The sequence below is a fragment of the Sphaeramia orbicularis genome, chromosome 9, assembly GCF_902148855.1.
Source record: "Sphaeramia orbicularis chromosome 9, fSphaOr1.1, whole genome shotgun sequence".
In the NCBI taxonomy this organism is placed as follows: Eukaryota; Metazoa; Chordata; class Actinopteri; order Kurtiformes; family Apogonidae; genus Sphaeramia; species Sphaeramia orbicularis.
Window position 1 is genome coordinate 41,664,948 of NC_043965.1, and position 17,550 is coordinate 41,682,497.

The 17,550-nt window shown below is 37.4% G+C and overlaps 1 protein-coding gene across 1 annotated transcript in view; it reads right to left on the reverse strand.

The window, feature by feature from the left end:
- Positions 1–17,550, reverse strand: part of loxl2b (lysyl oxidase-like 2b) — a 138,907-nt gene that overhangs the window by 37,779 nt on the left and 83,578 nt on the right. The window contains exons 6-7 of the mRNA XM_030144137.1: positions 8,674–8,857; positions 1,280–1,431 (exon numbers count right to left, since the gene is read on the reverse strand). Coding sequence (XP_029999997.1) covers positions 1,280–1,431; positions 8,674–8,857 — 336 coding nt within the window. The remainder of the gene's footprint in view (positions 1–1,279; positions 1,432–8,673; positions 8,858–17,550) is intronic.

Genomic DNA, 17,550 nt, shown 5'->3' on the forward strand with positions numbered 1-17,550 from the left:
GGATAGATGATAGATAGATAGATAGATAGATAGATAGATAGATAGATAGATAGATAGATAGATAGATAGATAGATAGATAGATAGATAGATAGATAGATAGATAGATAGATGAAAATAAATGAAATTACTGATTTATTTTCTTCTTTTTTGTCCTTCCACTATGGCAGTACATTGAATATCTTTACATACATTTTAGGACAACATTTTGGTCAATTTTTCTCACTTTTTGATTAGTTATTATACACCAAGCAGTTCATCGATAATTAACAGATTAACCGACACCGGAGATAATTGTTTGTTGCCCTCGATTTCTGCTTTTAACAAAATTATAAATACAATATCATAAAGGAAGTAGGCTTGCATCTGTCAAAAGACAGTGGTATGAGAGGATTATATCCCAAAATGTTAGCAAAAAGATTTGTTGTTTTTGAGGATACTGTGCTTGTAATTTCTGCATTTATTTCTGTTTGTCCTTCATGTAATTCTCAGTTCTGTTACCATCAGTTATCATTTCATAAAATCGTGCACATTTGTTACAACAGGTATGACAAACTCATTTTCTGTCAGGTTCCACATTCAGTCCAATTTGATCTCCAGTGGACCGGACCAGTTAAATAATAGAATAATAACCTATAAATAATGACAACTCCGATTTTTTTGTCTTTGTTTAAGTGAAAAAAAAACAAAAAAAAACAATAAACATGAAATTATGAAAATATTTACATTTACAAACTATCCAAACAAAAAAAGATGTGAATAACATGAAAAACAGGAAATTTCTTAGGAAAAGTAAGTGTAATTTTAACAGTATTATGCCTCAACTTTTCCTTTATACATGTTCATTACGGATTGAATCTACAAAGACACAAAACATTTAGTAACAGGAATTATATAGTTAAAATTGGCATGTAATTTTCTTGAGATATTTCAGGTTATTCACATTTTATTATTCTATTCTATTCTATTCTATTCTAAGGCATTGTAAAGTATGAGAATGTGCATACAAAATTAATATAGCAATTACATATTATATATAGTAATTATATGCAACTATTTGCATTTTATAATTAGTGATCATATATAAGCATACATATCACATGTGTTGTACTGCACAGATTAACATTAGCTGGTCTACAGTATGATCTATACGAGTATTATGTTACTATAGTCAACATTTGGATGTGCATGTTTTTTTGTGGCTGTACAGACACACCAAAGAGACTGATGACAAGTCAACACTGCATTAGGATGATTTTTGCGTGCGTTTTGTTTACTCACCCTCTCCTGGAAGCCCATAGCAGGGACGTTACACCTGACAGCTGCATCCTCCTCATGGCTGCAACCTACATTCTCCTTATTAAAGAAACACTCAGTAATGGACTTCTCAAATCCAGAGCACTCCACCTCGTTCATGTGCACCGGGCCCATACCTGTGGAAATAATACAAATACATTTAACCCTCCGGTATCCCATCCAGCAAAGCCCTTACTAAGTACCAAGTGTGCCTTTCTGGCACACTTGTGGAATAATGTCAAAAAAATTTTCATACATTTTGATTCTAATTCTTTTACGCTTTTTTCTATTTCATCAACTTAAGCCGTAAATAAAAATACCAAATACTGAATAATTGTCACATTTTTCAACCCTTTAAATGCTGTGTTTGTAATGTAAACAAACCATTTTTTTGGATGCCAAAAACACAAAATAATTTTTTTTCAATATACTACATAACTAGAAGCACTCGGAGAGCGCAGACCTCCGCCAAGGCTGATCAGTGGCCCCCCCCCGTGGGCCCCCCCACACCAAGGAGGTTATGTTTTTGCCAGGGTTTGTTTGTTTGTCTGTCTGTCTGTCTGTTTGTCTGTCCGTTAGTGTGCAACATAACTCAAAAAGTTATGGACAGATTTTGATGAAATTTTCAGGGTTTGTTGGAAATGGGCCCCCCCGTGGCCCCTCCCACCCCCGATCACCACCAAAATTTAATAATTTCTTCTTTATCTCATTTCCAACAAACCCTGAAAATTTCATCAAAATCTGTCCATAACTTTTTGAGTTATGTTGCACACTAACGGACAGACAAACAGACAGACAAACAAACAAACCCTGGCAAAAACATAACCTCCTTGGCGGAGGTAAAAAGTGGATCACATATTACAGTGGTCAACAGCAAATTTATTGTTTAAGTTTTCTGAGCTGATTTAGGATAATTTTGGTGTGCTGAATCCAAAAATCACTTTAATTTTGCTCAACCAGGTCAACTTTCTGAACTATGCTACATATCGGCTTTTTAACATTTTTGCTTACATTTATGGGCATTTTCACATCATATGATACAAAATTCTTTCATATTTCTTGCAGTAAATGAGTTCTGAAGATTTTACTTTTGCCAATTTATGATTGTTTTTTTTTTTATATATTACAGGTGAATGAAATGGCTTCGACTAGAAGATCTTGCAAAAATAAGCCTGACGTATTCTGCTACATCTGCGGTGAATACATAATAAATAATAAATACATCCTGTTCGAAAATGATTTTTTTTCTCTTAAAACCTATTTTGGGTGAGAACTATATAAAAAATCAACTGATAAAGTCACAAAAATGTAATCCATTTTGTGAGAAGATCAAATTTTTCAAAATCGAATTAGCAAAAAAAACCCTAACCTGATTGAGAAAAACAGATGTCATTTTTGGATTTAGCGGTGCAAAATGGTCCTAATTCAGCTGAAAAAACCTAGACAACTTGCAAAAAACATTTTTTTGTAACCCAATGTTATTTGATTTTTGCATCCTTGCATATGTCAATGATTAACTCCAACATTGGTTAATTTGCATTATTATTTTTGGTGCTAGGTCAAATGTTCAAAAATACTAGCATTTGTCACCAAGTGTGCCAAAAAAGCACACCTATAAATCAAACTATTAAATATATATTGATTTATTTTTCTGCTCTAATTTGATTTTATTTTTGTAAATCAAAGTCAGCTCTAATCATACGAGGGCCGATCAATAAGTTCATGGCCTCACCCAGAACAGAACAACACAGACTGATAATTTATATTTTATTTTTCAACATAATCTCCATTTACAGCAATGCACTTGGTCCATCGATGTTCAAGCATCACTATCCCATCACGAAAGAATGTAACATCCTGTATTATAACAACCAGTATTTCTGGGTGAGGCCATGAACTTATTGAACGGCCCTCGTACATATCAAATGGAAGAAACAGTGCGTTTTAGGCACACTTGGGAGACAGATGCTAGTCTTGTAATTTTCTTTTGTTTACAATGTGCAAATTTTAGTTGGTGGCCACAATTTTAAAGATCATGCAAAAATGAACAACTTCTGAATTCTAACCTTATTTAAATTGTGAAAAATAATATGAAGTTTTTTAACAGGAAGTGCAAAGTGTGCCTAAAAGGCGCACCCAGATACCGGAGGGTTAGATGACCAAAAAAAGGAGCTATAACATACCTCAAATTAGGATTATGGCCTGTCTCCAACATGGAAACAGTTTAATGATGACCTCAGTGTTGTGAGTTTTTTCCTCATTTCATCAGGTTTCTTTTCCTGCATATCGCTACAGAAAACTAATGATGAGTAATCAAGATGGAAAGTGCCTTCCCAAAAGGAAAAAATGCCTGTTTCCATATTTTCCATGTCTAATTTAAGTGGAATGTGCAGCTATGTGCAGCATGTTCCTGTTTGTAAAATATGAAATTGAACCGGCTGCAGTTTAGGGTTACTGTCAGGACACGTGTAATTTCAGCAAAAATGCACATGTCTGTTGCAGGAATAACAGGTGAAACATGCCTTTAAAACGTTTTATAACACAGGGTTATGTTTCTGCTGAGTGTGTAATTTACAGGTGAGGGTACTTCATTTGGGTGGGGGGGTTCTAAACCTCCAAACCTGCCTGCTGTAAAACTCTCTGTGCAGTCACTGATCTACTGCTCCTCTATGAAGGCGTCTATTAGAGAATACCTGCTCGATTAACCTTCGTCTTGTGTTAGCTTTCTGTTACCATCTCTCATGTTACCAGGTTGGTTTTGACCCATGTCTTAAATCAGCGGTAAAATACACTAAAAACAATTATCTATCATCCAATTTGTTTCTCATCTCTTGGTTTCCTTGTTAGATTTCCTTATCCATAAAAATATTGGTTTTAATATTTTTGGTGTGAACCTCTGGGTCTTTTTTTTTGTCAGTATACCCCTTGATGTGCACTCCATCAGCCACCAGCTCTATACTGAACTGACCTCACATATGTGGACATGCCCATCTGTGCTTGTTTTGTTTTTGTGCAGGTATACTGGATAACAAGGCAAAATGAGAATCCCAAAAAGCTCACATGATTGGGAGAGGAGCTGGCTGTCAGTGCGTTGGCTGACAGTGCACTTAGGATTTCAGTTTTGGCTCTAATTTCTGCTTTATTATTTCATTTTTATAACTGGGTCGAAATCGACCCTAACAAAACAAAGGTTATAATTTCAACTAGAGCATTTTATAATTTAGTGAAAACATTTTTTTTTGTATTATTTTGTTGAAACAGAGGTTCCTGACAAAGTCAAAAAGCCTTGATGCAATAAACAAATTTTATGTGGTTCTTTTATGCATTTAAAATCTAAAATGGGTCGGTGCTGACCCTAACACAAGAGGAAGGTTAAAGGGAGGGGTCTTCTTCTTCCTCCAAAACTGACTTGTTCTGTACATTTCAAAGTAAAATACCTGCAGGTTTCCATGAGTTAAATGTAAAACTGTTATGACAGAAATTTAAGACTGATTTTTTTTTTTTTTTTTTTTTTTTTTCAGCTCCACAACAACAACAAAAAAAAAAACAGGATGTAAAGGAAAATTATTAAGAGAATTATGTCATAAATCTAAAACTAGCTAAGGAGTTAGTTAGCAGGAATTAACGTCATAATTATTTTGGGGTGTCAAATACTAACAAATACTTTCCAAAATCACATTCAGAAGCAGAGGTGTCGAGTAATGAAGTACAAATACTTTGTTACCTTACTTAAAAGAGTAATATTTAGCTTTTTTAAAATGGAATTATGCATTTTCAAACATTTCCCTGTGGTCTACAAAAACTGTAAATGCTATGCTTGAGTCTTAATTCTTCATTAATTCAACTCCACAGGTCCATCTTCAACCCTATTTCTGAGTAATGACACCAGAAAGGTGGTTTTGAGCGCTGGCCCTTTAAATGCACATGAGCCACTTCAGGCCCCGCCCCCTCCAGGTTGTTGGCTGTGCTGCTCTGTCCCATTCAACCAACAACTGAACATTTTAGGTAATCGGCTCCAAGTTTGGACATATTTTCAGTGTGGACTACAACCGCTATAATATTAAATCTGTCTAAATATTCAGGTATTAAGTCTGGCTGAGGTGTGACACCAAATGTTGCCTTGTGTGAAGGTTTCAGTTTGGTCGTCCAGACTCTTTCCATTATCCAGCTGCTGTAGTCCAGTGTATTTTCCTCTGATTACACAAATCCTTGTTTCCAAAGTGAATAGACAAGACTGTTCCCAAACCCGTACAGATAGATATCTGAGGTGCAGCCGCATTCCTGCTTTGAACATCCTGCGGTCTGGACAACCTAACCTTCTCCACTCAGCTCAGAGCTTAAGCGTCAAACCTACGGGTTCACCACACTGAGGTCAGCGGCAAAAAGATGTGAAGTGGAGGAGAACTTAATGCATAAAATATTTGGGTTATGTGGTTTTTCTTTTACTCCATAGTCATAATCTTCTGTCTCAGGCCACGCAGACAGGGATGGTCCAGTCTCTCATTTCCACGGGAATAACTGCCAACTTACTAACCTCATTCAGAGAGTTCGCATTCTATTCAGAGTGGTTCTGTAGTATTATATACACTATATGGACAAAAGTATTGGGACACGTTGAATTCAGATTTTCTTTTCTAACAGGGGTCTGAGATACAAAACAATAACAACAAATGATATGTTTTATTTTGTGATAAATATCATTGCATTGGTTAGTTTTGGTTAAATTATTGTCTTTGCTTCTAAAATGCCTCTTAATTTCTCTCAACATTGATTTTTTTGTTTTGTTTTTTAATCCATGACAATGATTTTAAATGTTTCTAAAAATATTTTTCCTGCTCTGACTGTAAATAATAATTTTCTACCACAATTAACCATCTACTTTCTTCAAATCTCACTTAGAGAGAAAAAATTCCCATTAAATTTTAAGGAAATATTGATGTTTATAAACTGTATGGATAAAAATATTGGGACACATCATGGCTACAGATGTCCTGTTCATGCTGATTTGAGATATAAACAATACATAAACAATATTAATATTCAGTATATATTTATCACAATATAAAACTACTCTAGCTATGATGTGTCGCAATATTTTTGTCCATATAATTTATAAACCTCAATATTTCCTTAAAGTTTAATGGAAATTTCTTCTTTCTAAGTGATTTTTGAAGAAAGTCGATGGTTAGTTGTGGTAGAAAACTATTATTTACAGTCAGAGCATGAAAAAAATTTTGAAATTTAGAGATAGAACATTTAAAATCATAGTCATGGATAAAAAAAACTAAACAAAATTAATGTTTAGGGAAATTAAAAAAAAAAAAAAAAACATCTCTGAGGCATTTTGGAAGCAAAGATAACAATCTAAACAAAACTAACTAATGCAACAATATTTATCACAATATAAAACTATATTACGATATTAGTCATTATTGGTTTGTATACCAGACCCCCGTTACAAAAGAAACACCTGAATTCAAAGTGTCCCAATACTTTTGTCTATATAGTAGGTAACAAAATGGAAGAAAACTCCAAGGCATTCTCTCTGAACATTAAAATGCCTTTATTACCATGGCATGGTCACATCTAGACCTAAAAAACACTTCTACGTGTTTCGGCTTTAAGCTTTCATCAGGAAGTCAAATGTCTAGATAAGGTCTAGATATGACCATGCCATGGTAATAAAGGCATTTAAATGTTTAAAGAAAGTGCCTTGGAGTTTTCTTCCAGTTTTTTATCTACTTTATGAATCCTGTTTTCCAAAGAGCACCTCAAACAAACTCTCTTTTGGTCCCAGAAGCATTCTTTCCCATGAATTTTTGAACTTTTGTCCATAAAGTCTATGTCTTGCCTGGCCTGTTATTACACTGAACAAAAATATAAACGCAACACTTTTGGTTTTGCTCCCATTTTTCATGAGCTGAACTCAAAGATCTAAAACTTTTTCTGTGTACACACAAGGTTTATTTCTCTCAAATATTGTTCACAAATCTGTCTAAATTTGTGTTAGCGAACACTTCTCCTTTGCTGAGATAATCCATCCACCTCACAGGTGTGGCATATCAAGATGCTGATTAGACAGCGTGATTATTGCACAGGTGTGCCTTAGGCTGGCCACAATAAAAAGCCACTCTAAAATGTGCAGTTTTATCACACAGCACAATGCCACAGATGTCACAAGTTTTGGAATGTCCACCAGAGCTTTTGTCTGTGAATTGAATGTTCATTTCTCTACCGTAAACCATCCCCAAAGGTGTTTCAGAGAATTCATGAAGAAGGCTGCGTGAGGAAAATGGTGGTCACATCAAATACTGACTGATACAGTAAAAGTGCACATTTTACAGTGGCCTTATATTGTGGCCAGCCTAAGGCACACCTGTGCAATAATCATGCTGTCTAATCAGCATCTTGATATGCCACACCTTTTTTTTTTTTTTTATTTAACCTTTATTTAACCAGGAAAAGGATCCCATTGAGATTAAGAACCTCTTTTTCAAGGGAGTCCTGGCCAAGAGACAGCATGAAACACAACACATAGTTACAACATACAGTTACAACAAACAACAATTTACAGGACAATTCAACCTATGAAAAACACGTGCAAGTCATTGAGTTCTTCTCCAGCACTTTGAGTTTGGATTTAAAGCATTCAGGGAGATCAATTCAGAGAGTTTCCAGTCTTTTAGCAACATATTCCATGTGGACGGAGCAGAGTACACAAATGCCCTTTTTCCCAGCTCTGTACGGGTCAAATGGCACAAAGAGGAACAACTGCTCGTTCGATCGCAGTAAGAATCAACACTTCTTCTCGTAATCAAACCACAGATATAGGAAGGCAGTAGCCCAAGTATGGCCTTATAAATGAAGGTGTACCAGTGTCCCAGCCTCCTAGTGGACAGGGCAGGCCAGCCCGCTCTGGAATACAAGTCAATGTATGTGTCATGGTTTTAGAATTAGTAATAAACCTCAGAGAAGCATGATAGACAATGTCAATCATTTGAAGATACTTAGACGATGCGTTCATATAAAGTACATCTCTATAATCTAACACTGATAAAAAAGTGGCAGTGAGGTGGATGGATTATCTCAGCAAAGGACAAAGGAGAAGTGCTCACTAACACAGATTTAGACAAATTTATGAACAATATTTGAGAGAAATAGGCCTTTTGTGTACATAGAAAAAGTTTTAGATTGTTGAGTTCAGCTCATGAAAAATGGGAGCAAAACGAAAGTGTTGCATTTATATTTTTGTTCAGTGTATGTTCTTGAATAGCAAAGGTCAGCACTTTGTATTAGTTTCCTTTCACTCACACCACCGTGTCCTACTGGAAAAAAAGACCCAGTTGACTTTTCCTGCCAAAATAAAGATGGAAATATACCTTGCCCCAGGCGGCCTCCAGACAGAGCCTCCTTGGCTGTTCCGAAGCCCAGCTCTCGACACACTACGGTGGCAGACTGTAGGTTCCAGTTGTCGTCACAGATGGTTCCCCACTCTCCGTTCTTCAGCACCTCCACTCGGCCCTCGCCTACGATGGCCCCGCCACGAAGACGAACCAACGGTTGCTGCAGAAGAAGGAAAAAAAGATCTGACTCTTAAAGCTGAAATTCTAAAAGAAGAAAGCCAAATATTTAGGTTATTTTGGCTCTTTCAATAATAATTACACTCAGCTAGAGCTGGGATTTTACTTGTGTGTGATGAGGCGGAGGCAGCAGACTGGGTGGCTTTGTGTTTATAGCGCACACTAGAGGTGTGTGTTCCCCATGAACTGTTTAGGCAAACTGGAAGTGTTTAATTTTACAAGTAAACACATTAGCAGTGCAGACTAATCGAGTTTAATACTATTTGTATCTACCAAGTGAAACCCGAACATCTTAATGTGTGGCCTTTGGAACATGGTGCATCTGTACTGGGTTAAAAATAAGTCACAGGAAAAGACTGCAATTCATGGTATTGCATGTTATAATTTGGTTGAACTGGCATCTGCGACCACATTTTCCATGTTTTTCATCATATGGCTTTGTTCTAATTTAGTCTGATGATTTCTTCCCTGATACTTTAGTTAAGAAATGTACTCTTCATCGAGGAGCCCAGACAGCCCTCTCCCCAGACACTTCCACCAGCTCTTCCGGGGGAATCTCGAGGCGTTCCCAGGCCAGCCAAGGGACATAATCCCTCCAGCATGTCCTGGGTCGACCCTGAGGTCTCTTTCCAGTTGGACACAGTGGAAACACCTCCCCAGGGTGGCATCCTCACTAGATGCCCGAACCACCTCAACTGGCTCCTCTCGACTTGAAGGAGTAGCAGGTCTACTCCGAGTCCCTCCCGGATGTCCGAGCCCCTCACCTTATGTCTAAGGCTGAGCCCAGCCACCCTGCAAAGGAAACTAATTTCGACTACTTTTACTCGACCTCATTCTTTTTGTCATTACCCAGAGCTCATGACTATAGGTGAGGGTCGGAACGTAGATGGACCGGTAAATTGAAAGCTTTACCTTTCGGCTTAGCTCCCTCTTCACCACAACAGACCAGTTTAGCATCTGCATCACTGCAGATGCCGCCCCGATCCTCCTGTCGACCTCCAACTTCAACTTTCAACTTTATTTATCTTTAGGAAAGGAAATTTGGTGTGCAGCAAGGGTCATAAACACATAAGCACATATCCAAAAACACATACACAGAAACAGCACCCCCAGATGCCACCCCAATAAAATGACACAATACAGGACAATGCACAATGGAGCCACTCCCTTCCAAACACAAGCAAAAAAGGTCCAATAGGGCAGTACACAAGTAAATTGCCATAATGGCCATGAGCCTTAAAAAATAAATAATCACATAAGAAATATTTTAAAAACTGACACATGAACAAAAAAACAAAAAATTCTACATATCAGCTACGTGAATTCAGATTCCTAATAGCCACAGGAATAAAGGAGTCCCTAGCCCGTCCGATTCTCAACTGAGGAAGCCTAAAACGGTGACCAGAGGGGAGCAAATTAAACTCCCCAAAAAGTGGGTGATCAGGGCAGTTTAAAATTTGTTTGGCCTTACCACTGACCCGTTTATTATACATGTCCTGCAGCTGGGTTAGCTGTACCCCAACCACCTTTGATGCTACATTTACCAGCCTAATTAGCTTCCTCTTACTGGTCATTGAAAGACCACCATACCACACCACAATGCAAAATGTTAAAACAGATTGAATAAAACACTGGTAAAACAAAGTCATCAGAGTCCTGCACACATTAAATGATTTCATCTTTCTTAAAAAAGAAAAGTCTCCCGCTCCATCCTACCCTCACTTGTGAACAAGATCCTGAGACACTTAAACTCCTCCACCTGAGGCAGGTCGTTGAGGAACCTGACCTGGGGTGGGCATTCCACTCTTATCTGGCTGAGGACCATGGCCTCAGACTTGGAGGTGCTGATCTTTATCCCAGCTGCATCACACTCAACTGTGAACCACCCCAGTGAGTGGGTAAGAAATGTTTCAGAGATAAAACATTTAATACACACATACAAAAGGTTGTCCATGTTATTAATGTGTATATATATTTATATATACTGAACAACAAAAGAAACGCAAGTTTTGGTCGTTAATTTAGGCAAGAGTTCAGCTGTCCTGTTGAGTTGTCAACTGAGATACACATTACAATAAGTGAGTTGTAACCATTGGAGCGTGTGTTCGCAGGCAAACACGACCACGAGTGGTGTTGAGCACGTGTACAAAGTATCGGAGGTGCGGTACGTTTTGAGTGATATGGTAGTGGGAGCAACAAATGGGAGAGGCAATTCCCTTTGTTTATCCGGGGGCTATAAAAGAAATGGTAAGATTCAAAAGTTACTGCATTACCACGATGCCTCGCCTTAACGATAATCTGAGAGAACGCGCCATTGGTATGCTTGATGCTGGTTTAACGGCTCGCAACGTTGCCAGACGTCTGCAAGTGCACGAGTCCACCATCAGTAGGCTGAGGACACGATTCCGTGACACAGGGACCACTCGGGACAGACCAAGACCCGGAAGACCACGTGTGACCACCCGTAATCAGGATCGCCATATTCGCTTGGCCCATCTCCGTGACCGTCAACTCAGTGCTACAAGGACAGCAAGAGAGACCCACTGTAAATTTCACAGCTGGATATAAATATCTCATTGAAACCAATATTCATAATAAAACTCCCATATAAACCAATACTGAAACATACTTGGGTTTCTTTTGCTGTTCAGTACATATATATATATATATATATATATATATATATATATATATATATATATATATATATATATATATATATATATTATATATGTACTTTTACGTACATATCAATCAGAATCAGAACAGTTTATTAATCCTGGGGAGGAATTTTTGTGTTACAGAGAAACAGAGAGCAGAGAAATTATGGGCTTAACAATATATTCTCAATAGGATAATTAAAGAAATATACAGAAATAAATGTGTAAAACTGTTGTATTATTAAAATATACATACTGGTTACACTCACTTTATTAGGTACATCTGCTGAATTGCACATTAATGCAAATCTATAATAAGTAGATCTACAATAATCTATAATGGGCCAATCTTGCAGCTCAATGCATTCAGGTCAAGAGAGAAACTGCTAATGGTGGGATTTTCACACACAACCACGTCTCGGGTTCACAGGGAGTCATCTGATGTAAGTGCAAGTATCTATCGAGTAGCAGTTCTCGGGGTGAAAAGGCCTTATCGATGCCAGAGGTCAGAGAGGAATGGCCAGGCAGTAACGAAACTCAAACAACTGCTGGTTACAACCGAGGTATGTGGAAGAACATTTCTGAAAGCACACGTCAAACCCAGAAGCAGCATGTAAACGCAGCAGCCACTTTATTAGATCCACCTTGTTAGTACCAGGTGTACTTATTAAAGTGGCCACTAAGTGCATATGGCTGTTTGTTATTTGACTGCCTCATTATATGAGCTTAATGCTAACATCTGCTAAACAGGCTGTCATTGTTTTTAGTTAACGTGTTAGCATGCTAGCTCAGGGGTGTTAAACATATGGCTTACGGGCCAAAACCAGCCCATCAAAGGGTCTGATCCGGGCTGTGGAATGAGTTTGCAAAGTGTAAAAATGACCCTGAAGGTGTTATCAGTCAAGGGTGTCAAGCTCGTTTTAGTTCAGGGGCCACATATAGCCCAATCTGATCTCCAGTGGGTCCTCCATAGTAACAACATAAAAATCTATAAATAATGACGACTCCAAAATGTTCTGTTTGTTTTAATTTGAAAATTTGCAAAAGTAAAATCACATTATGAAAATGTTTACATTTACACACTATCCTCGAATAACCTGAAATTTCTTGACAAAAATAAGTGCATTTTTAACAGTGTTATGCCTGTTACTAAATGCTTTGTGTCTTTGTGTGATTCTGTTTAAAAGATAAAATGAAGCATAATATTGTTTGTAAGAAATGTCATGTTTTTCGTGGTTGTTCAGGTTATTGAAATGTGAAGGGATAGTTTGTAAATATAAACATGTTCATAATGTAATTTTATATCTCTATACTAAAACAAAGAGAAAGTTGTCATTATTTCTAGGTTTTTATGCTGTTTATGCTCATTTGGGATGCCCCTGCTTTAGGTATTTCTTTCTGCTATCTGTTTGATTCATCAGATATAAGGTTTCCAGAGTCTCCCAGAAACGAAGATGGTGTGTGGATAAAACACCAGACTGTGGATGTGAGGCGTGACACTCCCAACCCGGCACTGAGCTGTGGAACGTGACAGAGCTCTGGCAGGCTTGTACTTCGCGTCAAGGCTTGGATGGAATCACCGCGCCATGAATCCCTTTCTTAGAGCTGAGCTGTCACTGAAAACTGAAACGCTAGCTTTTCTTTTTTTGCTTGACTTCAAAGTTGACCCGGTTGTATACAGACGGGGGGGGGGGCGTTTCACGACCCTTAAAATCTGAAAACGTGTGAATCTTCGTTTAAAGCCGCTGAGGGGATTCTTCTTCCTCCAGCTGAGGAGGTCAAAGGTCAGAATGCACCTGTGAAGCTGAGAGGGATGGATAAAAGCTACGACTTACTGAAAGATTTTACAGAGAAAAACAGAAATGACCGAATCAATATCCATGTTACGGACCTCTCTTATACGCTGAGTCGAGTATCTAATGGTGTCAAGCTTTACAGCAGCTTTTAACCTCCACTCAGCTACAAAACCATTACTGAGGGCAACTTGGACTGACTCTCCTCTGAGTCTGCTTTTCAGATCACTGGAAAGGGCTTGGACTCAGGACCCTGCACCGACAAGTCCACCCTTCCCAGAGAAAAGCCATGAAACTATCTCTGCAGTTTGAGAGATTGTGTTATCTTTCATATTGTGTTGTTAATATTTTCCTTCATTCACAAACTAAGAACTTCACTGACTTTCAAGGTGGATGGAGAGGGGGAAATAACCAAAACACAAGTAGAACTCTGATAAAGAAGAGCGAAATCTTCATGATACATAAAATAACTAGAAAAGCACCTCCGCCAAGGCAGATCAGTGCCCCCCCCCCCCCCAGATCATCACCAAAATTTAATCCTTATTTCCTTGTGCCAGTATCAACATTTCCTGAAATTTTCATCCAAATCTGTCCTTAACTTTTTGAGTTATCTTGCACATGGAAAGACAGACCGACAAACCAACGCCGGCAAAAACATAACCTCCTTGGGGGAGGTAAAAATAGGATAAATGTAAGGATAAAGGCAAATTTTTAACATTTCAAAATTCTAAAATTTAAAAATCTAAATTTCTCAAAACTGTGAAAAACTTTGTAGACATTGTCCCAAGAAAGATATATATAAAATTTGAAACTAGAAAAGCACTCGGAGAGCACAGATCTCCACCAAGGCAGATCAAAAATTTAAGAGAAAAAAATAACATTACACTGTGAAAATATTTACATTTACAAAACTATTGTTTCACAATAAAATGCAAATAAATACATAAATAAAAACAAAGATGAACAACCCGAAATGTGCAATTTTAACAATATTCTGCCTGTTACTAAATGTTTTGTGCATTTATGGATCCACTGTGATCTGTAGTTGTGTTAATAAGACATGTAATATTGTAGTAATTGTTCAAATTTTAGTTCCAAACTCCAAAATTTGAACAATATTCTGCCTGTTACCAAATGTTTATGTAACATTGTGTGTAAATGTACAGGGTGGGGAAGCAAAATTTACAATGAACATTTAGTTGTTTTTTCTCAGCAGGCACTACGTCAATTGTTTTGAAACCAAACATATATTGATGTCATAATCATACCTAACACTATTATCCATACCTTTTCAGAAACTTTTGCCCATATGAGTAATCAGGAAAGCAAACGTCAAAGAGTGTGTGATTTGCTGAATGCACTCGTCACACCAAAGGAGATTTAAAAAATAGTCGGAGTGTCCATAAAGACTGTTTATAATGGAAAGAAGAGAATGACTATGAGCAAAACTATTAGGAGAAAGTCTGGAAGATACTATTAAAGAAGAATGGGAGAAGTTGTCAACCGAATATTTGAGGAACACTTGCGTAAGTTTCAGGAAGCGTGTGAAGGCAGTTATTGAGAAAGAAGGAGGACACATAGAATAAAAACATTTTCTATTATGTCAATTTTCTTGTGGCAAATAAATTCTCATGACTTTCAATAAACTAATTGGTCATACACTGTCTTTCAATCCCTGCCTCAAAATATTGTAAATTTTGCTTCCCCACCCTGTACATGTATAAATAATAAGTTGAGGCATAATATTGTTAAAATTGCACTAATTTTTCAAATGAAATTTCTGTTTTTTCAGGTTATTCACATCTTTTTTTGTAAAATGTAAATATTTTCATAATGTAATTGTTTGTTTTTTTTTGTACTAAAACAAAAAGAAAAAGTTGGATTTGTCATTATTTATAGATTATTAAGTCATTATTTTACTGGTCTGTCCCGCTTGAGCTCAAATTGGGCTAAATATGGCCCCTGAACCAAGATGAGTTTGACACCCGGGCCATAAACCGTGGGGTTCGTCCGAGGGGTCGCTGATGCACCCCTCACAGCTTTCTTGTTCCAAACGCCCCGTGACAATGTCGCCTCTGCACTCCTGATGAGCCCCCCCCCCCCCCCCCCAAAAAAAAGAGACTCATAGCTGTTGAGGAAAATTCATGTGTCTGTCTTCAATTCCTGCAAGAATATCAGCTTTGTGTTCAACTAAACAGGCCCAGGTTTCACACTGAGTAAGTAACTTGACCGTAGATTTGCATTATATTTGAATAAATAAACTTTTTGTGACATTTTTGTTTGGTGGTGTGCCTTGTGATTTTTCTAATGCAAAATATGCGCCGTGGCTCAAAAACACTGCTCTAGACCAGGGGTGTCAAACTCATTTTCTTTCAGGGGCCACATTCACCCCAATATGATCTCCAGTGGGCCGGACTAGTAAAATAATAACATAATAACCTTGAAATAAGGACAACTCCAAATTTTGTCTTTGTTTTAGTGCAAAAAAAACCCCCAAAACATTAAATTATGAAAATACTTTCTTTTATAAACTATCCAAACAAGAAAGATATGAATAACCTGAAAAAATGAAATTTCTTAAGAAAATAAGTGTAATTTTAGCCAGTGAAAAAAGTAAAATTACATTAGGGTAATGTTTACATCTACAGCGTTTCCTTAAAAATCTGAATAACGTGAACAACTTGAAATGTCTCGAGAAAAACAAGGGTAATTTTAACAATATTCTGCCTCAGTTTATCAGTTTATCATTTACACGTGCATTACAACTGACATTACAATTACAAATACACAAAACATTTAGTAACAGGCAGAATATTGATAAAATTTCATTTACTTTTCTCAAGACATTTCACGTTGTTCATATTTCTTCAGGCTATTCACATTTTTTGTAAAAGGATTATTTATTCATGTAAACATTTTCATGTAATTTTACTTTTTTACACTAAAACAAAGATAAAATCTGCAGTTGTTATTATTTATAGGTTAATATGACAGTATTTTTCTGGTCTGACCCAACTGAGATCTAATTGATTTATATGTGTACGTATGGAACCTGAAATAAAATGATTTTTGCACGATTGATTAATATCTTCAGTGTCATTTTTGCATTTCACAAATTCATCCCACGGGCCAGATTGGACCCTTTGGCGGGTCGGATTTGCCGCATGTTTGACACCTCTGCTCTAGACAACTGGTTATGTTGTTTGTTTTGTTGTTGTTGTTGTTGAATGTTTAACACAAACCTACGTGAAAAAACACTGTATAAGCTGCAAAGAAACCTCACAATACAGGGATCTTGTTTTGCTCGACTAGTGAAAGCTGAAAATGCTATTTGAGGATACAGTGTTTTTCCTACTCCCATCCCAAGAACTGTACTACTTTTCATGAGTGCGATGCCATATCCCATGGTAATGATTATTCATTCTGATGAGAAATGTCCAAAGCAGATACAGCTGTTGTTCACAAAGTGACACTGAGCTCCCAACGTCAGTGTTGGACCGTGTCTAACCAAAACATTCAATCACACACCCTGCAGATCGACGCCAGTGACCGCATGTGAACCAGTGGAGTCATTTCCTATATCAGCTCTGTTTACCATTTCAGTTTGCTGACACCCATCTCACATGTTTTACTGGCTGCTGAAAGAAAGCATTGTGTAAAGTTTGTACCCACTTGCAAACCACGATCCTTGACTAAGATGATTTTTTTTTTTTATTAACATCCTCACTGCAAAAGATTAACCCCCTTACTGCCTAAATCAGGGGTGTCAAACTCATTTTCTTCCGGGGGCCACATTCAGCCCAAATTAATCGGAAGTGGGCCGGACCAGTAAAATAATAGCATGGTAGGCAATAAATAATGACAACTCTAAAATCATTTTAGTGCAAAAAATAACATTCAATTATGCCAATATTTACATTTACAAACTAGAAAAGCACTCGGAGAGCGCAGACCTCCGCCAAGGCTGATGAGTGCCCCCCCCCCGTGGGCCCCCCCCACGCCAAGGAGGTTATGTTTTTGCCAGGGTTTGTTTGTTTGTTTGTTTGTTTGTTTGTCTGTCTGTTTGTCTGTCCGTTAGTGTGCAACATAACTCAAAAAGTTATGTACAGATTTTGATGAAATTTTCAGGGTTTGTTGGAAATGGGCCCCCCCGTGGGCCCCCCCACCCCCGATCACCACCAAAATTTAATCATTTCTTCCTTATCCCATTTCCAACAAACCCT